Source organism: Carassius auratus, unplaced genomic scaffold (assembly GCF_003368295.1).
Source record: "Carassius auratus strain Wakin unplaced genomic scaffold, ASM336829v1 scaf_tig00025050, whole genome shotgun sequence".
Lineage (NCBI taxonomy): Eukaryota > Metazoa > Chordata > Actinopteri > Cypriniformes > Cyprinidae > Carassius > Carassius auratus.
In genome coordinates this window covers 7,928-33,295 of record NW_020525388.1, presented here as the reverse complement: position 1 = coordinate 33,295, position 25,368 = coordinate 7,928, and the positions used below count along the sequence as shown (strand labels likewise).

The 25,368-nt window shown below is 35.8% G+C and overlaps 1 protein-coding gene across 2 annotated transcripts; it reads right to left on the bottom strand.

Annotated features, from left to right (window-relative positions):
• Window positions 1-342: 342 nt before the first annotated feature.
• LOC113078268 (ankyrin repeat and SAM domain-containing protein 1A-like) lies at window positions 343-25,029 on the bottom strand. 2 transcript variants are annotated; one of them, XM_026250596.1, is made up of 14 exons: window positions 24,052-25,029; window positions 16,707-16,773; window positions 11,666-11,781; window positions 10,808-10,906; window positions 10,310-10,456; window positions 10,118-10,225; window positions 9,846-10,016; window positions 8,581-8,712; window positions 7,974-8,045; window positions 7,707-7,790; window positions 7,255-7,392; window positions 6,256-6,435; window positions 4,396-4,494; window positions 343-689 (listed from the first exon to the last, which is right to left on the bottom strand). In XM_026250596.1, the coding sequence occupies exons 1-14, from the start codon at window positions 24,433-24,435 to the stop codon at window positions 651-653; spliced, it is 1,836 nt and encodes a 611-aa protein (XP_026106381.1). In that variant the 5' UTR covers window positions 24,436-25,029; the 3' UTR covers window positions 343-650. The 2 variants fall into 2 exon arrangements, with proteins under 2 accessions (XP_026106381.1, XP_026106382.1); XM_026250597.1 differs by lacking the exon at window positions 4,396-4,494 and having other exon boundaries at window positions 24,052-25,028.
• Between the last annotated feature and the right edge of the window lie 339 nt (window positions 25,030-25,368).

The window sequence follows — 25,368 nt, the reverse complement described above, 5'->3', positions numbered from 1 at the left end:
GCTTTTAATAACATAAATGAGTGAATCTCATGAAAAAAAACTTCACCTTTCTCCCCAAATCAAAAATAAGAAGCAAACAAAACCTATTTTTAGGATTTTTCATGAAATTAAGCAAATTACAACCCAAAATGCTTGTTTTCCATACTGAGAAAATAATTAAATAGAGTACAATTTCTAAGTATTCGTCTTGGTTGTACTATATTAATTCATGCTGATTCTAATACAGTAATTATAATGTTTTCTGCCCATGTTACAGAATTTTCCAGCAAAGTGTTTCTAGAAATGAATGCCTGCAATGCAAACAATCTTAATAGTCTTGAAAACAGGGATTAATTTGCTTCAAGCATCTTGCTTTTGATGTTGGGGTGAAATATGACATTGCTTTGTGAGAATCAGTCAAACTGAATATCATGCTGATTCATATTTTATTATCGATGTGTAACGTCCATTTCCTCATCACCAGCAAATCTGTTTATCGGCTGAGTAATGTCCGTATTCAAGTTTATTTTTGCAGTAGGAGACACTTTGGACAGTCTGTTTGGTACGGCAGTTAAGTGCTAATTTTGCATTTCTCTTTCTCTCTTGCATACTCACTCAATTTCTTCCTCATTTGGACTCACACATAAAGTTTCACCTGAGTCCCCTTCAATTCACACCTTGGTGTCCGGAAACTTGAAAGGTGGAGTCAGCTACACAAGGAAAAATATATGAATTCAGAAATGGGAACGCTCTAAAATCTCTATAAAGTTGTCAGAGCCCAGACAGGACTGCTAATTAAATTGTAAATATTCAAAATGTGATACAGCATTTCTGAAAGTAATACTCAAAGTTCACATTACAGGATGTGACATCATAAGTGAAATTAATCTTGAGTTAGCCTCTTTGGCAATCTTGATTTAGGAAATGGGACAAAACGATGGCAAACGATGTTTGTTAATGAGTGAGGATGATTGTGATGTCTGGAAGTTGAGGATGTGCAACACAGTCACAAAAATTAGCACAACTTTAACAGATAACTCCATAAAACCAGACATGAGAGACAAACAGTGCAGTTCAGAAGTAACTTAACATCCAGAATCAACCTCAAGCGAACGGTCCTTTCCACACGATAAAAAACAGCCATGTCACACTGCAATGTTTTGGGGAAGCAACAACAGCGTTTAAATAGAAATTAATCTCCTGAATTATCATTCTGTATGTGTACGAAATACCAGGAGTCTTTTCTGAATGCAAAATGCCTGACAAGGTTCACCATAGCAACAACGGTTATAAACACTGATCTATGTATTATATATAAAATAAAATGTTCTCCGTTGAACTAAATATATCTTTTGAAAGAATGTTAGCAAACCAAACAGTTAAAGGCAGCCATTGACTTCTCATTGTATATTTTTTTCCATACTGTGGAAGTCCACTGGGCTGCTAGCAACAAAATATCCTTCTTTTGTGCTTTCAACGGAAGAATGAAAATCATACAGGTTTGGAACAACTTGAGGTTGAGTAAATGATGATAGGATTACAAATTTTTGTGTGAACTGTCCCTTTAAATGTTCTGTGTGTGATTTGGTTTACAAATGTGGTTGTTACTCCTTTAAAACTATGAGTGAAAAAAAAATCGTACTTAGCCGCAGTGTGAACGTGGAACATGAAACAAGACAACGCATAAAACATCAAGAATGTAAAATTGACTTGTGCCATTTAGCCAAAGTAAAAACAGGCAGATGTCTAATACACAAGTTTTTTTTTTTTTTTTGTGAATTAACAAAGTGGCGCAAACTTAGAGTGGTTTTCAAAACTTTCAGTACATTGTCCACACATATGCATAAGCCTTTTTTTTCTTAGTGCTTTTTCTTTTCTTGGCTTCATTATCTTTCTCTCTAAGACAATTGTCACTGTGGGAATTTTTTTAGCAACTGAAAGTAGTAACATTTACTATTTTTATGTCTACGCAAAATACTCTCTGCAAATTACTTTGTAGTGGAAAATCTCAGAGGTAAACAATTTTACAGAACAAATCATCAATCACAAAATGAACATAGAGGTTATACACACACTTACTATGTGATGGTTAACAATGTAAAGTTACAAATATAGAACTTTACGAAACCAAATGGATTCCCTTATTAGATTTAAATGACAATTAAATTCCAACGAGAAAACAGAATGCAATGTTGTCTTGGTTTATTCCATTTTCTTTGGGCTGTATTCTACTCTTCCCATTAATACCGTTTTGCATTTCAATTCCAAACCTCTAAACGCTCTCTTCTTCCGAGGGCCACAGAGCTGCAGATGCCTGGTAGACAAAAGGAAGCACTGGATGTGATTTGAGATGACAGACCCAACGTGAAAGAACTGAGGGGTGGCGGGTGTAATCTAGTGCTACAGGGTTGGACGAGCGGCGATGGGAAGCTGCGTTGCGTTGCATTCATGATCGTGTAAACTGAAAAACAGTTCTAGTATTGCGTGTTGCAGGCAGAGAGTTCATGGATCTACTTCATTTCTAATAAAGTTCCGCTGACATGTCCATCCCAGATGTGATGTAGAAATGCTACAAGTGTTCGAGTCAAGTTCGGAGGTTTTCTGATAGAGAACCCTCTGATACGAGGGACCGAACCGTAAACATTCAGCGTAATGTATAAAATAGGGCAGCTTTCAGAGGGCGATTTCGGACCATGACGGAAGAGTTAGAGGAGGCTGGTTATACGGCAAATCCAGGGATTCCAGAAATTGTTCATCGGTCAATACGGCAAAAAGGGAAGGTGGGGGCATACGGCTCTCCGAGAGAGCAATGCAGGCAAGGGCCGGGGTCGAGACTGGAGTGGGAAGTAAGTCTTGCCCTGAGGGAGGCTACAAATCACAGTGAGAAGGCACAGGGCACTCGAGGTTTTGGGGTTGAAATAGGGCAGCAGGCGGGATTGGACAAGGAATTGGCCGTGCCCTGCTTCAAAATACTGTGGTCTCATACTTTGGTGCTACTCGAAGGCCTGGAGGACTTCCCGTGGTTCGGTAGAGCCAACTGGTGCTGCCCAGGGACTGCAGGTCCATTTCCGGCTCCAGAGGGTCGATCTGCCGGAGAAGCAGGAGCGAGGAGTGAGACTGGCAGGAGAGAATGGCAGCCAACGGAAACCCACATTTCACACAAGTGAGGAGATGACCGTTGAGGATGAACACCATCAACCACAGACAACAACACTGATATCTGGACCTGATGATGGTTTGAGCGTTTATTCACAAACAGAAGCTCAGTCTATCTGCCTAAGTTAACAGATGAATGGATTCGTGAATTGAGTTTTGCACACAATCTAAAAATAGCGTTGTTTTAAAGAGGTCGCCTGATACTGTCATTTCAAGTCGTTTTAAAAAAAAGTGAACGTTTTGAATTTGACAAAGTGTAAATGTAGGATAGCTGTCTCCAATGTTGCTGCTGACGCAACATTTTAAGTATTGCTTAAAATGCAATACTTGTTTTTGAAAAGTCCTCTCAATGACATTGTTAGGCGACAAACTTTTGCTTCCACTTTATGAAATGTTGTTTTCTGGTCATTTTGAAGACATTACTCCAGCATGGTGAACCCAATTGAAGTACCATATAGTGATCTGTGAAGTATAACTGAATAATTCCCCCGAAAACATGTCTGGGTCACATTTCACTCCAAGATCCATTTAGAAATTACATTTTGCAAACATTAAAATTAAGCCTACGATCCACGAGAGTTTGGACTGTGACATTATTTTGTGCACAATACAATTATGCACACATTTTTAATAACCATAGTAATTTGTCTTATTGTTAGGATTAAGTAATATTAAATTCACTAAAATGAAGTAAAAATACTAAAATAAATAAAAAATGTATACGCACATATAATAGTAAATTGCCATTTTATTCATTCTTAATTGTCTTCAAAATAATGTCGCAATGCAAAACAATTCAATGTTTACAACAAAGGCATAATTACTTTTATGAAAAAATAAATTTCTTATTTGCTTTTGGAGTGAAATATCATCCGGACAGGTATGTTCTTGACAGGTTTTGTGAGATTCGTTTAAACAAACCTATATTTATTCTGTTGACATGTCGAGCACATCCTCAGGCCAAAGCAAGAATTTGCCAATGACACAACATATTCTCATCCTTGGATTTTGTACATGATTGCAACCTTTAAACTCCTTAAACGATTTTACTCATACCACATTTTTAAGTTGTGACCCGTTGCTAGTGTCAACCAAAAATGTATATGGGGGAGGGAAACATAGGTGGATAACAGGGAAAACTGGGAACGTAACAGGAAAATTAGTAAAGTGAATAAGTGGCAGGGAAGATAGAGAAAACCAGAGACCGTAGCAGGAAGAAGAGTGCTGGAATGTGAGGAAGAGAGAGAGAGAGAGCAGAACCTGAACTCCAGGGCTGATAGAGGGCAGCGGGAGGTAGGAGGGGCGGTGGGTGGAGCACGTGTGACAGTAACAGCAGCAGCATTCAAGCACAGGTGCACCCTGGGAAGGAGAACCGGGCAGAAGCACAGAGATTACAGGATTACGGCAACAAAATAAAGACATATACTGTGTGACCCTGATCCACAAAAACAGTCATAAGGGTCAATTTATTCAGCATTAATTTGAAAGCTGAATAAATAATATTTCAATTGATGTATGGTTTCTGGAATCTGAGGGTGCAAAAAAATCTAAATATTGAGAAAATGGCCCTTAAAGTTGTCCAAATGAAGTTCTTAGCGATGCATATTACTAATCAAAAATCAAGTTTTAAAATATTTACAGTTGGAAATGTACAAAATATTTTCATGGAACATGATCTTTACTTAAAATCCTAATGATTTTTGGCATAAAAGAAAAATCAATAATTTTGACTCGTACAATGTATTTTTGGCTATTTCTACAAATATACCCCATCGACTTAAGACTGCTTTTGTGCTCCAGGGTCACATTGGGACTGGAGGTGACACCTCTTTGACACAACTAAACCTGTTCCATGGATCATGTGGGTCATTCCTATAATACATTACATTATTACCACACATTCATATATATGTCTTAATAAAGAACAGTTTTAAAGATGGAAATCATATGATCTTTTATCACATTTGAACATGAAGGGGAATTTTAAATGATTTCACTAACTTGGTTTTAGATGTTTTAACATGAAAACGTATTCAAAACTATTCTTGGCATTTCTTCATTTTTCTTTCTTTTCTAATCAATATGTTTTCTAGGGAATGTTTTTGGCGATTTATTTATATCTGCTGTCTCACTCTAAAACATTCAATCCAGCTTGATATTACAGAAATGAGTACGATTTCAACTTTTACATCCATTAATCAACAATGGATAACATTAGCTCTTCATTTCCATCATGTTTATTGTCTTGCAATCTGTAAATAATTGCATCATATTTAATAAAGTTTGCACTTGACCAAAACCAATGTCTGAACATTTGCTATCGTTTACTAGAAACACAAGCGTAAAAGTTCAGACGGTATTGCAGAATAGAAATGACCCATGAATTGAAACTAATCAACACTTAAAATCATCAAAAAATTAAGCTATTAAAAATCAATCCCACAATAAACTGGACACAAATAGGAATTAAGCTTGTGCTGTGATTAAAACTGACTTTCGTTAGAGTTGATGCCATATTTAAACTGACATAAATGCAAATGCAGCTGTGTAAATGAGAATATATAAACTCCAGAAAATAATGCTTTGTAAAAACAATCTGTGATGAAGGACCTTAAGACATTTAGAAAAAACCTTGAGAAATTTGAATCACTCATTAAACATGACATTAACTTTGATTGAAGTCTATCGATTCTGGGTATTTTCAACAAAAAGCATCTGTGACAAGCTGTTGATAAACACAGAAAATCATTTTGACTCATCCCACAGTTTGTATAAGCAAGCAAAAATTGTGTTTAGAGTGATGCATTTTATAATGGAGGACAATGCTTTGCAATACATTTTAGTGAAAAGACTTATTAGCATTAAACAGACCGGTAATTTTCACACAGTATGCACAAGGATACTAATATGGGACATTTACGTAGAACAAACTACATCCCACTAGACAACATTACAAACCCAATTCTGAAACACAATTTTGTACAGAATCAGAAGAAGTTTATTTGAACACAAACACATAAGCTGCACATTTGAACTCCATTGTAAGTGCAATACAAACTGTGGGAGAACAATTTTCTGAAGTAATCAATTAAAGTAATCATGAGCTGAACTCATACTCACGGTGGAGCGGCGCATACTGTTGCGGGACTGAGAGGTGGGCCTGGTGGTCTTGGTTTCTATGTTTTCGGAGGCTGGGCCAGCATATGAACTGTGACGACGGGCCTTCTGTGCCTGGAGAGCCATCTGATATGCCACCTCAAACGCCTGTCCCAGCGTCAGGATGATCTCATAGGTCTGTGTCTGTACGGGGAACAGCCATTAGCTGAGTCAATAAATAATTACACAATATGTGTCTTCACTTTCAGTAAGACTATAAAAGGCAGCAGAGAAAACTATATTGGACCTGACAGTCAAACTGCAACCTGTAAGTGTTGCTTGTTTTCTCATGTCAAGAGGACAGCCAATCACAACACAGCTCATTTACATAAAAGAGTACACTGAATCTATTACAAAGGTCAGAGAGATAAGGGCAAAAAAAATCAAATAAATTAAAAATGAAATTAAAATCCTGTGTAAATTCAGTGTCAGAAACAAATAATACATTTGAAAAAAAAAAACTTAAATTAAATATATAATTTATATCTTGTAGATTTCATGTAAAATGTAATTACATTAATATTCTGTGTAGATTCAATTCAGTACGTCAGAAATAAATTAAATGAGATAAATAATACTATAATATCTATCTATCTATCTATCTATCTGTCTGTCTGTCTGTCTGTCTGTCTGTCTGTCTGTCTATCTATCTATCTATCTATCTATCTAATTAAAAATAGTAAAACTGCATATAAGATAAAAAAATTACATTAAATTAATTAAAAAATAAAACGTAATAAAAAATTGGTGAAAACACCTTGACAACCTTAATATATATATATATATATATATATATATATATATATATATATATATATATATATATATATATATATATATAAAAGAAATAAAAGTTAATAATATCAAAAATAAATATATGTTTTCCTGTTGACATGAAGAAACCTATTCTCTGTTAACCCTAATCGGTTCGCCTATAAAACAGCAGATATGAACAGCACCCACCACTTCTACTGTAGTGAAGACATGGCAGAAGTGGTAACCAGACTTCAGATCTTTTGTGATGTAAGCAAATGTGCAGAGATCATCCGGATCCTGGGCCGCACACGAGATGTTCTGGATATCATGCTCTGCAACCATCACCTGCAACAGTACAAAAATATCCAGAGAGTCCATCACAATTTTAGAACATCTGCTAAAAACATGAGCACTTCACTAATTCATAACCACACAAGCCGATGTAACCATATATAACCTTAATCTATCATTCATGTCCGTGCCACAAATAGTGCAGGACAGGGTACTGTCCTGTTACAAATCTTAACTCTGATAGTGATGGCTTAGCAGACACCACTAGTAATGTGAAACAGTCGAATTCTCCTGGTTTACACTAAAGGAAACCAATGTTGACTTAAGTGACGGTATGTATTGGCCGTCACCTAGATAACTCCTCCTACCTTGGTTGCTGCATCAACAAATTTGACTCCTCTGTAGGTGATATTCAGTTTTATGACGGGACCTTTCCGGTGATCCTTTGATTTCTGGAAAACATTAGAAGGCAAGAATTCATAATTTTTTCACAAAACAATTTAAGACATTAAATAATAGCATACTGACTTATGTATATACAGTATATATATATATATATATATATATATATATATATATATATATATATATATATATAATTATGTGTGTGTCTGTGTGTGTGTGTGTGTGTGTACCCTTATTCTAGCGCAGGCCTCCTGTGTAGATTCAATTCCTCGTAGGTCTCGGATGATCACAGACCCTAAATACTGTTCAGAATGTCAGAAATGTATATTTATTCACTTAGTTGATGTACCCATGTTACATGGGAGGAATAGTAAAAATATATAATTAATATAAAATATAAACAATAAAATAAATTACAATTTCATGAAATATTATTACAGTACAAAATTATGGATTTGTTTCTAATAAACACAGCTTTTCACTTCTCCAGATGTTAACTGATGGACAGGAGTTGTGTGGATTACTTTTGATTATTGTGATGTATTTATCATTCATTCTGACGACACCCATTCACTGCAGAGGATCCACTGATGAGCAAGCGATGGAATGCTACATTTTCAAAATCTGTTCCCATGAAGAAGCAAACTCATCTACATCTTGGATAACCTGAGTATGCATAAATTCTCAACAAATTTTAATTTATAGGTGCACTATTCCTTTTGAAATATTGCATTTTTATGTATTTACTTCAGATGCAATCCATTCCTATCAGTAAAAGTGTCATAAGTCTAGATTGTGAAGTGTATAAACTGACAAATCCTCAGGGAAACGACTTACTCTAGCCTCATAAACGCAGGACTCGGTGATGAGTTTCTCAGGGTGATGGTGCCAGGTGGAGACTGTGGTGTATGTGGCAGAGTGGCTGGAAGGGCGAATACTTAGACGGGAATGTCGATCCACATGACGGTCCTAATGGAAAACAAAAAAGTGCAGTCTGAGTCAACTAAAAAAAGACACACTGTATATTTATATTCAAAGTGGAGTTATATTTAATGGCATTTTGCAGCATTTTAATATTGTTTCTCCATTAATTTAAAAACAATGAGTTTCAATTATTCAAAAATGATTTATGAATTATGAATTATTTGTGTTATGTGGTGTTCAGACTGTGTTAGTGTGTCCCGTGGTGCACAATCATCCGTTCTTCAGATGAGACGTTAAACTGAGGTCCTGACTCTCTGTGGTCATTAAAAATCCCATGGCACTTCTTGTAAAGAGTAGGGGTGTAACCTCAGTGTCCTGGCCAAATACACTCCACTGGCCCTTGTCAATCATGGCCTCCTAATAATCCCCATCCACTGAATTGGCTCTCTCTCAGCAATACACAAGAAAGCGCCATAGAAATATCTCATTCATTCATTCATTTATTCAAGAATGAATTCTTCACAAAGACCTCATAACCGGTTAAACTCATTTGTTAGAGAGCATGTGGAAACAAAAATAAATAGTAACATTAAACAATAAATCGTAAACATTACTTAATATGTTTCACGAAAAATTCACTTTTAGTATTAAAAATAGCACACACCAAAACAACTGATCAGAAATGTTCAGAATTTTAGACAAATTTGACAAAAATCAGAAGCTTCTTCAAAGAGAAAACAGTTATTTAAAGATTAAGAATAAAAATATTTTAAATTATAAGCAATACTTTTTGTTTTCTGTTACTTAGGTCTAAAAAAACTATATTATATACTATTTTTATTTCAGCTAGTTGCAAAGGAACAATTTCTCATTTTAATTTAGTTTACCTTTATGTACTAAAATAACTCAAAAATGTATAAAAATGCAAATAATAAAAACAAATAATAAAAATTAATAAAAAATAATAAAAACAATAAATAATAAAAATAATAAAAATTCCATTATTAGTAAAACCTGATAATGGAAAATAAAGAAAAAGAAGATTTATTTTTTTATTATGTTATGTAGAACTATCTTAGACACGGTTTGCAACATTTATCACAGAATGACTCAGATGTGATTCATTACTTGAAAGGAGTCATTATAATCACAGTGGTCTTAGTCACAGAGGTGCTTACATGGGAGCGCGATCTTTCACCGAAGGAGCGAAGGGAAATACTGCCATCCTGATCCAACGCTCGGCTCTTTCTGCCTGATTCTCCCAGCGGAAACAACATATCCATGGAGCGACTGGTGTACGGATCCATATAACTGAGCGGTGACGTATTTTGAGACAACAAGTCCTGAATCTGATAAACATTAGCAAGGTAAAACCTATTTGTTGTTTTATCATGCATTGAAATTTTAAATTCATTTTAGGGCTTAAATGATGCTAAATTATATGAGTTACCTTGAGTTGGGAAAAGCGGTTGGATTTTGAAGGTGCTTCCTCATACGGTCGCTCTGCTATCGAGGCTATGATTCTTTTTCTGTGACCAAGAAGGCCAATTTTCAACACCTGCATAGGGAAAAAATGTCAGTGCATCAGATCACAGTACGCACGTAACACAAAAGTTCACACCAGCATAAAAAGCACATTTACGTTAACAATTTCAAGCTCCCACAGGTTCTTCACGCAGTCCAGGGTTCGGTAGCCGCTAGACAAGAAGTTGTGCAGATACTCTCCAAGACCTAGAGTTTCCAGCCATGAAGACAGAGAGGTGCTGCCGTCACACCCCAGAGCTTTCACCTAAAGGAGGAGAAAATACATTCTCAAAGTCTCAAATTAAAATTGCATAGCATATATCACTCACTCTGAGAAGCCAGGAGGGACATTTGGGCACTTAAGTAACACGTAAAATGTCTGAATGTGATGTGACAAAATATCAAACCAAGTGCAAAACTAAATCTTTTTTTAAGAGCTATAACGTCACTTTTCTGAGATATATTTGCAATGACTTTTAACCAACCAGTCCCAAGGTCATTTTAAGTGGAAGTGCATGATATGTGTGCTTGAAAAGTGTGCTACCCTTTTAAAAATAAACGGCACTTGGTTTCACACATAGTGTCCAAATGCTATTTAGGGACTGAAACACACTACCTTTGGAAGGCTTTTCGCTGCATGAAGGATTTTTTTTCTGTGGCCTGGGTCGGTGATGCCAATTTCCTGAAGGTCCTCATCTTCCATCACGTTACTCCCCTGAATATATGCATATTCTCATTTGTTTCTGCTTTATTTACGTTTACAAGAACAACCAAGTGTTGCATGATAGTGGCAATAAACATAATTTAAACATGCATAGACTATCTATCTATCTATCTATCTATCTATCTATCTATCTATCTATCTATCTATCTATCTATCTACAGAATATGATAACTTTAAATATACCATTCATTTTCATCCAATAGACTTTATCTATTTATACACAATTATATTTTAGGTACTGTGACTGAAATTAAATAACAATTTCTTTTTCATCACTTTGAAAAAGTGCTCTGCAGTTCACTTAGATAGTCCTGCAATATTTAAAATTAAATGTTTTAAATAAATAAATATTTATTGTATTCTTAGATCATAAAAATTAATCAATAATTATACAACACTTATAAAAACAAATAAGGTTTAAAATATTGTTACGTGGCGTATAGCATTTCAAAATGCAAAGCAATGCTTAATATGGCAAGTAGGCTACCCTTTAAAAGAAAATATCCTTTTATTTGGAAATAAAATGTTAAGATATTTTTGTTTCAATTTTAAAAGTAAGAATTTGGGATTTTATTCCATTATAGCAATTAAATATCACAGAATAATAAAACATAATAAAAATAAAGAAACATAATGCATTGAATCTACATCGAGGATACAAAAAAGTTTATTTTTATCCTATTTCCAACTCACCACATCCCATGACCAACCTGCTGTGTCAATCAATCCCCACACACAAAAGCCACTCACCATGTAGCGCAGATCATCAAAGCCATTGAGCAGCAGTTTGCTCTCGTACTGAGGAAAGCCCACGTGTTCCAACCACTCCCCCACTGACTGCTCCAGCACGCGGCTCCCAGCTGCATCTGCCGACAAAGGATGGCGTTTGAGCAGAGAAAAACCGTTTAGCCTGTAGCAGCGGCACTCGGAGGCCGAGATGTGGCACTGCCACATCATCTTTGGCCAACAGAGCTGAGGGCAGCAGCAGCAACAGCAAGGCAGTGTCCAGGCTTGAGCAATGGGCCTCCGCTGGACGCAGGGCCCCAGATATACAGAATGAACTAATAATGGAGATTCCTCCACAAGCCCTCAGTGCAATGGAGATGAGAGCCGAGGCTGATGGGGTATGGAGGTAGACCTTGACAGGTAGTCCTTTAAAGAAGAGTGTAAAATAAAGGACTCAATTATTAGGGGAAATTTGGTGTTGCTCCTCAAGAAGAGGCAAACAAACAAAGCAACGTCTAAACAGCTTTTCTATATCTGCTTCAAATGATCACAAAGAGGAATGTCAGCACTTTGCCCAGACAGGATGTTCATAAAAGTTCAACAAGAGCTTTTGGCTTGCAGCAAAATATAGAGATTTACAAGAAGCTACTAGGAAGTTGCAGGAAAGTGCACCCTGCTTTGTCCCTGCTCTGCCCATATGAAATAAACACCACTCTACAATACAAGGCTGGATAAAACAGACTTGTCCTTGAAATTGGAAGCAAAACCCTTTAATAAAGCCCTAAGAACAGCTGGAGAGTAAGAATACCAATGTCAGTGCGTTTGCTACAACAGTCATAGATCCTCAAACCAATCATTCCCACTCATTGATCAACAGTCCACCACAATGCCACCAGAAGCCTTGTTTGATGCCAGCTTGTCCTTGGAAAGATCTTCATGGCAAATTTTCCCATTTTTCTCTTCCTGTCATTGAGTTGCTGATGAGTATCCCCTCCCACCATTAGAAAGTAGCCGATTTGACCACTTCCCCAAGCAGTCTGTAATCAAGTAGGGTTCTGGTCATGGTAATCCAAGAACTCCTGGACGTTCCGAGTTTAGATGCACCTTGCCAGGCTAAGATTCCAGAATGGAATGCACCATCGAAACCAGGTAAAACCAAGCCTTGATCCAGTTGGAACAACTGATAAAAAAAAAAAATACCCCGTTGATGGCTCTGTCCCTCTGTTTGCAGCCCTGCCCCCTTGCACTAGTCGCTCAGTTCTTCTAGAAAATGTTCCTAAGGGTCCTTCGGCCCCGATCAGGCAGCATTCCGGTCACGGTAATCCAAAGACTGCTGGTCCCTCCGAGCTTAGACGCAGCTTGTCGGACTAACATACTAGAACAGAGCACACCTTCAAAGCGAGGTACACCCAAGCCTTGATCCAACCAAAATAAGGTAAGCTCCAACAATGGATGGATATCCCCATAAGAAAGCCCCGTTGATGGCACGGTCCCTCTTGTTGCAGCCCAGCCCCCTGCTCTGCTTGCTCCGTTCCTCTTACAGATGTTCCTAAGGGTCTTGCGCTCGGGGGCAAGGATTGCTGCATCCCTGATCCGGGAACGATCAGTCACAGCAGCAGCTGCATTCAGCGCTCACAAAGCAAAACATCCAAATGACATAGTGCTCCTCTAGAAAGCTGTTGGTAGCGCATCGGTTGCAGCTGGTAATCACCTTAAAGACATCTTCATATGCATTCAGTTTAGCTGCGAATCATGTCCCCTCACCGTTTCTGGCTTTCTTTCCTCTTTGACTTGCTTTTTATCCCAGTTCTCATTGACAGAGTCCTTTCCGAGAGCTCTGCAGGGCTGCCATATGCCGTCTGATGCTGAGACCCGCTGCACGACATATACGCTCTGCTCGTTCCCAAATCCCCCTCCCTCCCGTCTTTATGCCTCTCTTTCTCGATCTGTCTCACATACACGCACTCTCTCTCTCTGAGGCGATCAATCCCCCCACCCCCTTTTCTCTGTCTTACTCTTTCTCTCTGCCCCTCTATCTATTCCCCGCTCCCCCTACTGATTAAAATTGCACGCAGGCTCTCTGATCTTGCTGTTGCAGAAAGGACACCAATAGAAAAAGGAACAAGAGACAAACCCATACCACATACTACTGTGCCAGGATCAGTCAGCGGAGAAAGAACGAGGGGAAAAAAAACATACCTGTTCCTCTAACCGCGCACCCTGCAGCCTCATCCCTCTCCCCTCCGCACTTAAGTGCTTCCAGAGCCTCTGCACTCTCTCTATGAAAAATTAAATTGTAGCCAAGCCACAAACCATGGTAAATCATCAGAGGAATTAAATTCATGAATGTGTCACTGTACCAGTGGGGAGAGGGGGCTGGTTCTGGGATTGCACGTTAAACGTTAAGTCAACGAAATGCACCGTGCACATGCTGCACTTAACGTAATCCCACCTGTGCCCACCTTCATATTGGACACATCCGAGTCCAAATTCCAGAATTCAGATTTTCAAGACGTGATCAAACTGTAGCGCTCGTGTCTCATGTGCAGACGATATATTGTGTAGCGTGATGTGGTCTAATTCTGTGTCACACATGAGTGCTGCTTCATGCAAGCATGTAGGGCATTATCTGCATGCAGCTGAGAGCAGGGGAATCATACAAACTGTCAGCCTGCCAGCGCGTAATTCATATACAGACACTGAATCAGGCTTGATATGTAAATTGCATCCAAACATCTGCAGGCTCAAAAGGATTGCTCACTTCTGAAAGAGATATAAGTGCATTTTATTCATTAAGCAGACATTTTTATCCAAAACAACTAGCAAACCAAGAAGAAAACGAAGCCAAAGATTTTGGCCAACAATATTAGCCACGCAACCATAATGGATTTCAACATGGTGTCTCATGGATTTGGTACCAAGGTTTTTTTTACATGTACATTAGATACACTGACATTAATTCATCAAGCAGACACCTTTATCCAACATGAGCAAAATGAGGAGAAACACCATCAATTTAGCAAAAAGGAGCCAAAAATCTTAGCAATGCCAGAGTAACAATGCCAATGCACCTTGGAGTAACATGTAAATGCCATGGTAAATGATATAAGAAAGTACTCTGTAAAGAAGATGTGTGTATATATATATATATATATATATATATATATATATATATATATATATATATATATATATATATACATATATATATATATATATATATATATATATATATATATATAAATTATATTTATATGATAAATAAATATTTCGTACAAAAAGAAATGTAGAAATATAGAAAAATACATCCATTCTCTGACTCCAATATCCCAGTCCCCCTCTTAAGAGCACATCAAATTCTTTCAGTAAACTGTAGACTTTAAAAATGGCCTATGTTGATATGGTAAGAAATTGGGGTGTGATAAAATCATTTCAGACATTGTGTGATAAAATAACATTTCAGAAAACACTTGCATTTTTATCAAACAACTGAACTCCCGTGAGAGTTTTAAGGACAATGTCTCTCAGAAGTGATCCTCTGCTGTTCAATTTCTAAATAATTGTATCTCTCCCAGGAAAGTCCATTAAAATATAGTGCTCTATCGCCGTATAGCAACTACTTTGGGCTCCACTCAAGAAGAACAGAATTTGAAGTCCTAATTACTGAGTATCATTGCGATGGCCACAGTAAATGGATCATGATCTCATCTTTTTAAAGTAGGCCCTCGGTGCCCAATGTGTACCAGAGGGTGTCGGTGTCAAAATATCAGGTACAAAAATATCAGTCACAGACCAAATTGGGGTGAAAAGTGAGAGCATGTGCTTGAAAAAGAAAACCGCTGGTTGTTAAAGACGCTAGTGAAATAGTTCTGACCCGAGGGATGCTTCAACCAAAGCAAAGCTTTGTGGTCAGTCACAGAGGATTCGTTTTTTAGACATATTAATATGATTGGTTATAATCAGGCTGTCAATATATTAAAATCACAATTAATCTTATAATGTTTTTGCCTTTAATGTGAAAATGCTTTAATTTGCCCCTTAAGTTCTATACATTTTCCTTCAAAGACACATTTGTTTCCCTTTTTAAGTAAAGAATAAAAACAATTTGCAACACAAAATAATGCAATAATTCCAATGTCTTTCTAAGCAACTTTAATTTTGTAAAAAGTAGCTAATCATTTTAGTTACTATATAATATACTATCATAATAACTGTTTAACTACCTTGAAGTATCATGTAAATGATACGGTACAAAATACAAGTACTTTGGCATCACCATGGTACAGTAATGGTATCAGAACTAATCAAATAGTATAAGAATATTTTATATAAAATAATATTAAAATATTAAAATATTAATACAAATAAAATCAATCTAAAATTAAATAATGTTAAATAATAAATCTATTAATATTTATTTTATATTTACAAAAAAGACACATTTGTTTCCTTTAAGGAAAGAAAAAAACATGCAACACAAAAAAATGCATTGCTTCTAACTGCTTTCTCAGCTACTTTACTAACATTGTTTTGTTAGATTATATAGCTTTGATTTCATAAAATTCGGCAATACAAATTTTTTGCAAAAAAAAAAAAAAAAAAAAAAAGATTATATATTATATTTAATGTATTTATTTCAAATAGTTAGAGGTGACTTATATGGTATAATGTTAGTTCAAACACCAAACATTTAAATTATGTCAAACTAAAATTTTAAAAACTAAAAAAAAATATAGCTGAAATAAAATAAAACAATAAATGAAGACTTGGCAACTAACAGAATTTTTTTAATATGTCACACAACACATAAAATTAGTAAAACTTGAACATCAAAGGTGTAAATATAAAAATAAAAGCTAAACATGAAATTAAAAACATAAGAAAATAAAATGAGGTGGACACTATGCTGATGTTCAATGTATGGAAAAAAAGACAACCTTTTAGGCACTACAGAAAAAAAAGATGGTCATGCAGTTATTTTTGCTTTTAAGTAGTAAGGTTGTAAAATCCCTAGCCTTAAGTTTACACAGTTTGCAAAGTTATTCTGTTGAGATCTTATATTTACCTTCAGATGCAGGTTGATGCTCCTTGGAGATCTCGGTGCCAGCAATTAGATTCATGATCCTTTCAATCTACAATAAAACATCAAGAAAAGAAGGCTTCTAAAATGCAGTTAAATATTTAATTTCGCTGTAATCTGCCATGACAGTTTAGTCTTCATTTGACGTCCTTAGAACTGATTTTAATTCATAATTCATACAGTTGTTTGCCAAGACAACAACGCAGAAGATCTGAAATGCAGAAGAATGAGTTTCTCCTAAAGAGTGAAAACCAGCAAAAAACCTGAGCGATATACAAAAAACACAAGCAAACATTATAAGAGCACTTTTCAACCGTGTAAAAGCTTGACAATTACTCTCCAATCAAATTTACTTTTAGAAGAGTCCTGAAATAGATAAACGCTGGTTTTTGATGTAATATTTAAAGTGTAGCAAATTTGTCTGCTGTGTGCTTGTGTTATCATCATGCTGGCAAGCTCTTAGATTCATTGAGCAGTCAGATGCACGTGCTACATCCCCTCTAGCATTTCCCGATCTCAAGTAACCTACATACTGCACTGACTTAATTCTGCACACTTTTCATGTCTATCCACTATAGAATGCACAATGCATCATCACGCCGTTATATGGTACACTTCCCAGAATCCCTGAGCATGCTCATGCCATGCTTCATCTCCTCATACATGTTCAGAAGTCAAGACATTTTACGGTTTACACTGAAAAAATGCAGGACATTTTTTAAAAACCAGGCTTAAACAATAACTAAAATTACATAAACTCTTTTTACATTTCAAGTCCTTTTCTGTACAGTTCATTCTATTCCAAAGTAAAACTGATCAACTTCCATCAAATAAAATGAAATGAAGTCATACACTATTGTTTTATTTGGAAATGCAGTCTTAAACCCATTTTACTTTCATAATATCTTTTAAATTGACATTAAGATGAATTTATAATAATATTGTTGGTTTCATGTCAGATGTCCATATTGCTTTGAAAAATTTTATATTGTAAAATTTACTTTCTATTTTTACCTTGACACAAAAATACATCAGTATAAACTCCTTTATACCAAATCTGAAATATTGTACAGCAATCATGCTGTTTTAATTTCATACTAGGTATTTTTAATTAGATAACATATATAATAAATTCAAACAAGTATAATATTAAATATTATTAATCATTATCATTAATAACATTGATATACTATTATGATTTAATTAATATTTTAAATTAGATTTTATTTTTATATTTTCACTTTAATTTTAGTTAAAGTTCAGGTTAGTTTAGTTAATGTTGCTGTTCTTATTATTTTTTATTCATATATATATACATAATTTTTTTTCATTCATTAACCTTTAATCTATTTAGTTGTAGTTAGATTAAAGAGCAACTCGGCTGATTTATAATACTTTTTTATATTTTATTTCAAGTAATGATAATTCAATTTGCATTTTTTTTTATGTTTTTAGTTTTATTCAAATATAATCCAATATCAGATTTATGACAACAACAAAAAAAAGTATTATTTGAGGAATTCTCTGAAGTGTAGATACATGAAGAGAGACAGAGACATAAGATGTAGCGGGAGAGTTATTGCAGTCGTAGCCTCCGGTCATGGAGATCCAAAAACAGTTCATGAAAGGCGAGCATTTTCATTCTGCAGAGACAGCAATAAGGAACATCACACAATGTCCAACCTAATGAGTGAATATGTAGAAGCCAACAGCTTGAGAAAATGTGAAGTCGGGGGTAATAAAGATTTCATAGAGCTCTGCATCCTCCCATGTGCCAAAGTAGTAACAAGATTACAGGCTTCAGAGACTGGAGTGATGGCCAATGCCTTGCTGACACCACAGAGCCACTCCAAATAAAGCAAAGACACCGTGACAGTGGAACATGATCTCATTCAGAAAATTACATCATTTGCCATTTTACAGTTCTTAAGAATGGAGAATGAAGATACAAATATGTAAATGTGTAAATGAGTGATCAAGTTTCACAGTGAAGTCAATATTATGAACTAATAAATTTAGGAACACATAATACACATAATACCTTGTTGTAAAAAAATATTCATTTATATATATATATATATATATATATATATATATATATATATATATATATATATACATATATATAGATAGATAGATAGATAGATAGATAGATAGATAGATAGATAGATAGATAGATTGATAGATAGATACTGTTTTTTGAAATAGGGTTGTCAAAAAAAATTAATGATAATAATTATAATTATTAAATTTTACAGACCACTTAATTTATTACAATATTTATTCATTAACTAAATTAATAACTGCAAATCAAACAATTAAATAAACTAAACAAAAATAAAATAAAATAAAATAATTAGGGTTCCTGCATTACTGAAAGAGTTTCAATATAGTGTAAAACACAAATGCTTACTTTCATGCATACTAAATTGTTTTATTTAAAAAAACAATGAGGTCAGGTAGTGACTGGGTAGTTAGCATTCAATCTACATTTTTATTTTCATCATTTATCTTTAGCAACTAGCACCAAGTCGTGCGACTCAAATGCTTTAACGCTTTTAATGCATTAGTTTGATTATAATTACCTGCATGTTAAATTGGCAGCTTTATTGTTAATATTTTTACTTGTACTTGTACTCCTACCTGCATTCTTGTATTCATGTAAATGCAAATCAATTTTGGTTTAAAAAAAAAAAAGAAAAAAAAAAGAATGGCAATTGCAGCTAATTTGCAAAAAAGCTCAGTGAAATTGCAAGCCATGTGTGTGGAACGGGCCGTAAAGTCTCAGAAGCTCTCTGACAGGTGAAAGCATTTGCCGCCCACTTCTTTTCCCTCCATGCACATCTTTCACTTGCCATCTGAAGATGTGTTCCCCCTGACATCTTCCGTTTGCATATGAATTATGAAGAGATTTATACTGCCATCTGTGGAAAGCATGTTTGACCGCTCACTCAAACACAAAATTATTTTTAAACAAGATTTCTGCAGAAGTGCTGAAACATTAACACACTGAGCTATGGGCTGCTATAGGCACACTGACAAGTTAAAAATGTGCATGGAGGAAGGTAAAATGTATAATTACATACAAATTTGCAAGCATTTCAGTTTGTCAATCTTTCACAAAAACATACTGTACCACTTTAATACTTTGGCACTTGGTACTGTACTAAAAATATATAATTTTCATTCATATGCCATGATAGTTACATTGCAGTTCAATCACATCACTTGATACCATACTGAAAACTGCCTTGTTACAGGCATAGGAGAACATTTTTTACAACAGAAAGATTACACAGTTCAGAAGTTGTGTCCGAGGAACGTTCATTACCGTGACTAACGCACAAATGCTGATGCAGCTGTTTTGCGAAGTGAACAGTGTGAGCGTGTGCCAGCAGGTTGGCTCTGTCTGTCTGTATATTAGCACTCAGCTCTGAATTGGTTTATATCGGTGTGTTAACAGCAGGACCACCTCATCCTTTCAGTCATTTCTCCAAACCCACCCACTCTCATTTTCTGCCTCCCTCTCTCAGACTTATAGATGTCATCTATATATAATGTGAAACAGGATGTTCTGAGAACAGGACACTCCACCCTGACAGTAGCTCTATTAAACTGCTTATGTCTACAGTTTAAACCATGCTCCAAAATCTGAAAATACAATCCTTCTCAGAACCAGAAGTGGTAAGTGTTTTTATTACAAAACATATTTTTGATTCTGAATTCTTACTGGATGATCCATGCAACTCAAGCATTTGTAAAATACTTGAAATATGCAGTCGTGTGACTGCACAACTCAATTTAATATTAATGTGCCAAGCCACCGCATTTTTTGTGTCTGTTCAGCAATGACCTAGAAACCCTAACAACAACCTATAAAAACAAAGCAACCGCCTAGCAACCCCTTAGATACCAGTTAGATCCCCAAAGCAAAAGTGTTGTTTTAGTATTTATTTTTACTATTAAGTTTTTATTAATAGTTTGAATTAGATTTTACTATTTTTTTTAGATTTTAACTTAAGCTTTTTTTCTTTATTACTATTTAGGTTTTATTTTTTTTTACTAAAAAATTAGAAACAAACTTAGTTTTTCTTCTAACATCATTTCATTTTAGAATTATTTCAATTTTTTTTTCTAACAGTTTTTAGAAGCTTTTTAAACAATCTCTTTTCAAAATAAAATAAGTTTCACAAGAAAACCATGAAAATCAAACGTTAGAGAAGTACAATAAGTACTAAAAATACTAACACTAGAAATTCAAAAGATACATTTTAAACTATACAGAAATACTAATACCATTTAAGAAATACTTAAATTCTAACTGAACATAAAAATAAGAGCAAAATATTCACAATTTTAATAATAATAATAATAATAATAATAATAACAATTTTAAAAACCTAACATCCAAGAGGTCACAAAAATGCACAGGGACAAGAAGGCTGAGGATTAAAGTGCAATAGTTTTTTAAAGGGACAATCCACAATTGTTGTCAAAACAGTCATGAGGTCCAACTAAATAAGTCCAAACAATGACAGAATTCAGGGCTGAAGCAAACAGAGTAATCCAGAAAAACAAGCAGAATATTAAGAACCAGAATAAAAGGCATAGAACCACAGTTGTGTCACATGCAAGATTTCACAGTCAGTGACAAAAATGAACCAAGTTTATATAGGGTGAGCAGATTAACGAGACACAGGTGCAAACAATAAATACTGATAAATCCGGGCAGAGTATTATGGGAAATGAAGGCCAAAACAGAGTGACAGAGGTATGGGATGGAGTGTCCTTTGCTAGTTATAAAGGGAACTCCAGCTGGTGATCGTCACACAAGCAATCATGGATTATAAACCTAAAAAAATACTTTAGCAATACTATATTTAGTGAGTATATAGTATTTTTTGGGGGGGTTTATAATCCATGATTGCTTGTGTGACGATCACTAGCTGGAGTTCCCTTGATAACTAGCAAAGGACACTCCATCCCATACCTCTGTCACTCAGTCTTGGACTTCATTTCATTAACCCATAAAAACCTTAGCAATCAACTGCTGTTTTATTTAAGCCACTCAAAGCAGTGCAATATAGGGTTTAAAAAATTAAAAATCAAAGTAACGTCTAAGTTTGGGTGGCTTAAGGCTTTTTCATATTTACTGAAAAAACTGATACATTTGTTTAGTTGAGATATTGTTACAGCAGTATCAGCTTATTGCCCCAATAATCAGTGATTTAATCAGCATGCGTGTTTGTCACTGTGATTAGCACAAGGTGTGAAGGCAGTGCTACACTGGTTGGGGTGGTGATGATGACTAAAGGTCTGACGCGAGGGGAGGGAGCAGTTGTGTGTGCGGCGTGGGCCGACCCCTGGGAAGCTTCCTGAGAAGATGTGGAGTGACAGTTAAGGCCCAATTAGCCCTGTGTACTGTGGCCAGCATAGAGCAGCAGAAGGACTGATGGGCCCAGCCAAGCGTTCAGCATTCAGCCACTGGCACTGATACTGTCAAGACTCCCTCCCTTGCTCCTCAACCTTACACACTGCTAGAGTTTCTTTCCCACCCACAACCAGTGCTGAAGAATGTTACTTTTAGAAGTAACACATTACATTGTTGCACTGCCCATAATAAAAGTTCTAAAAATGAAACAATAAGTTACTTTTCGTGCAAAATAGCATGGCAGTTACTGTTATTCGGCTCACTCTCTTTAAGATGGTTTGGTTTTCAACCAAAAATGTAAATTCTGTCAACCTTTACTCATGTTTTGTTCTGAACCAGTGTTTAGTATTATTTACATACTTTTGTAGTTTTATTAATATTTTAAGTTAGCATTTTTCTTTTAATTCTAGTTACATTTTTATTAATATTATAATTTGACTAATATTTTATGTGCTTATATATATATATATATATATATATATATATATATATATATATATATATATATATATATATATATATATAATTGAATTTATGTTTAATTTTATTTCTAGTAATTTTATTATGTTAGATTCCAAGGAACACTTGTAATTCTTTTTTTATTTTTTGTCTTTTTAACATTTTTTTTAAATATTTATTTAATTTCATTTCAGCTTTATTTTAATTAACCAAATCATATTTGGTTAACATGACTTTTTAGGCCTTTTTGCCAATGTTACAAGGAAGGAGGAAAATGCATTTGTCTGAAAAAAATATAAAATATAAAATTAAAAGTAATGAAAGTGACAGGACATACTCAGAATTGGTGCTCTGCATTTAACCCATCCAAAGTGCAGACACACACAGCAGTGAACACACACCCAGAGCAGTGGGCAGCCATTTATGCTGCAGCGCCAAGAGAGCAGTCAGGGGTTCGGTGTCTTGCTCAAGGGCACCTCAGTCATGGTATTGCAGTCTTGAGATTCAAACACACAACCTTAGGGTTAGGAGTTAAACTCTCTAACCACTAGGCCATGACTTCCCCACTTCCCCAAGTAATGTAGGTTACCAGTATCAATGTTATAACAGACTAATTCCATGAAATTGTTACAAGACTATGCAATAGTAAATTGCGAGGTTTGAAATTATATTATCTTTTCCAAAATTCTATCACTATTCTTGGCTTTTTAAGCTGTATTTGATTTTGATTTTTAATAATTTGGACAAGACTGACATAATCTAGCACACAAACTGTGATGAGTGGGGCGGGGCCGAGAGCCGTGGGAACGGAGCGAGGCCGGTGGAGTGATTGGAGATGAGCAACACCTGCGCCACTGCGTCTCTAGCCCCATGGAGGAGATCGGAAGGATACAAAAGAGGAGCGACGACAGTGAAGGACGAGAGAGGAACAGGCCTGTGCTTTATTTTGTGGTTGGTTTTTGGTTGTGCGCGGCAGTCATCCGTGAGGGGCTGTTGCGCTGTTTTGTGTTTATTTGGTTATTAAAGTTTCATTTAAATGTCCGCCAGTTCCCGCCTCCTTCTTGCCGCGATTGTGAAGTTTTTATATTGTTAAACAAACGTTTATTATTAGTATAAATGTTGAAAACAGTTGTGCTGCTTCATATTTTTTATGAAACCGCAACACATTTTTTTTCAAGGTTTCTTTGAATAGAAAGTTTAAAATAAAAGCAAGGTTTTTTTAATCTTTTGTGATGTAAATGTCTTTACTGTCACTTTTGATCAATCAACACATCTTTTTGAATTTCTTTCAAAAAACAAAATGATACTGACCCAAAATTTTAAATGGTAGTGTATGTTAAAAGTAACTTACAGAATGAATTCAAAACTAGTAACATATCTGCTCTGGTGGGAGGAAGTCTCATGCTCTACCTCTTCTGCTGTTAGTCCATCAGCTCTTACCTCGTCCCATTCAGAGGCAAACGATGACATCTGGTCCATTTCCTTCCTCTCAGCAGCGCAGTTGGACAGGGGTTCGCTCCGGCCATTAAGAAGCCCGTCGTCCTCACAATGAGGGGAAGCCAGCAGGTCGCATTCTAATTTAGAAAGGCTGCGTGCCAACTTCAGATGCCCAGGTGGCTTCCTCAAAGTCTGGGGTGATGGTTCAGACGACCCATCTCTCTCAAACTGGTCGGGACATGTCCAAGTGTCTGGTGTGGGATTAAACATTCCTTTCTTGGCGTTGTGGGTTTTTCTGTCTGGAACAGCAAAGCAGGGGTCTGGACACAAGTCCTCTTTACCTACAATAAACAGACTACTAGTCCTTGTCCACCTGGTATTATTCATCGTAAGCCTGTATTATTGATGGAATTAAACTTAAACTAGCAGTCTCCTGGATCTACAGCAGTACTAACCACTGTAAGCATTCATGGTACTAGTGTTTTTCGACCAGGGAGGGTTTAGGTGCCTGACATTGTCACAGGGGTCCACCCACAGTTTGTGTTCCTCTGCCCTCCCCTTGCCAAGAAACTCTATGTTTTTAGTTTTTTTTTAACTCTTTCCTTCCTCTCCCTCTCTCCCTCCTTGCCTGGCTGTCAAACAAAATAATGAAATAATTATTAAAGGGGTCATATGATGCTATTTAAAAGATCATTATTTTGTTTATTTGGTGTAAAAGAATATTTTGGCATGCTTTGATGAAGCTCGTATGTGTTTGCAGTACACAAGCCATGGACGGTTAAGACAGCTGACTCCACTGTGTGACACCTCTCTCTCTCTCGCTCTCTATGTCTCACACATACACACACGACGTGCAAAATTCCACATTTAAAGTCAATAGCAAATAATTAAACTAATAACAAAACATACTTACAGTATCTGATTCAGAAGCGCCAGATTGTCGTAGCAAAGTCAGAATGACCTCCTCTCCTAGGTTCACGAAACGGTCATCCATAAAAGGCGTTGCTGTTCTGTTGTAAGTAATCTTAAAGATTCCTAAATGCATCTACTTTTAGAAGACCAAGTGCTTTTTTTAAAGTGCTTTTGCTTTCACCTAGAAACACACAGCATCTGCCTGACATGACTGCTTCAACACAAACTGCGGTTACTGAAACTCAATCTTCTTTCTTTGTGTAAACATTTGGGCTGTTTTACACCCAAAGTGACGTAGACATGTGGGGGCGTGTTTGAATGAGCTGTTTTAGGGGGAGTCTTTACTTTGATAAAGAATATCTACAAAAGCTTGTAGCACTCCAAAGAGAAAGGAAAAATGCAAACGGC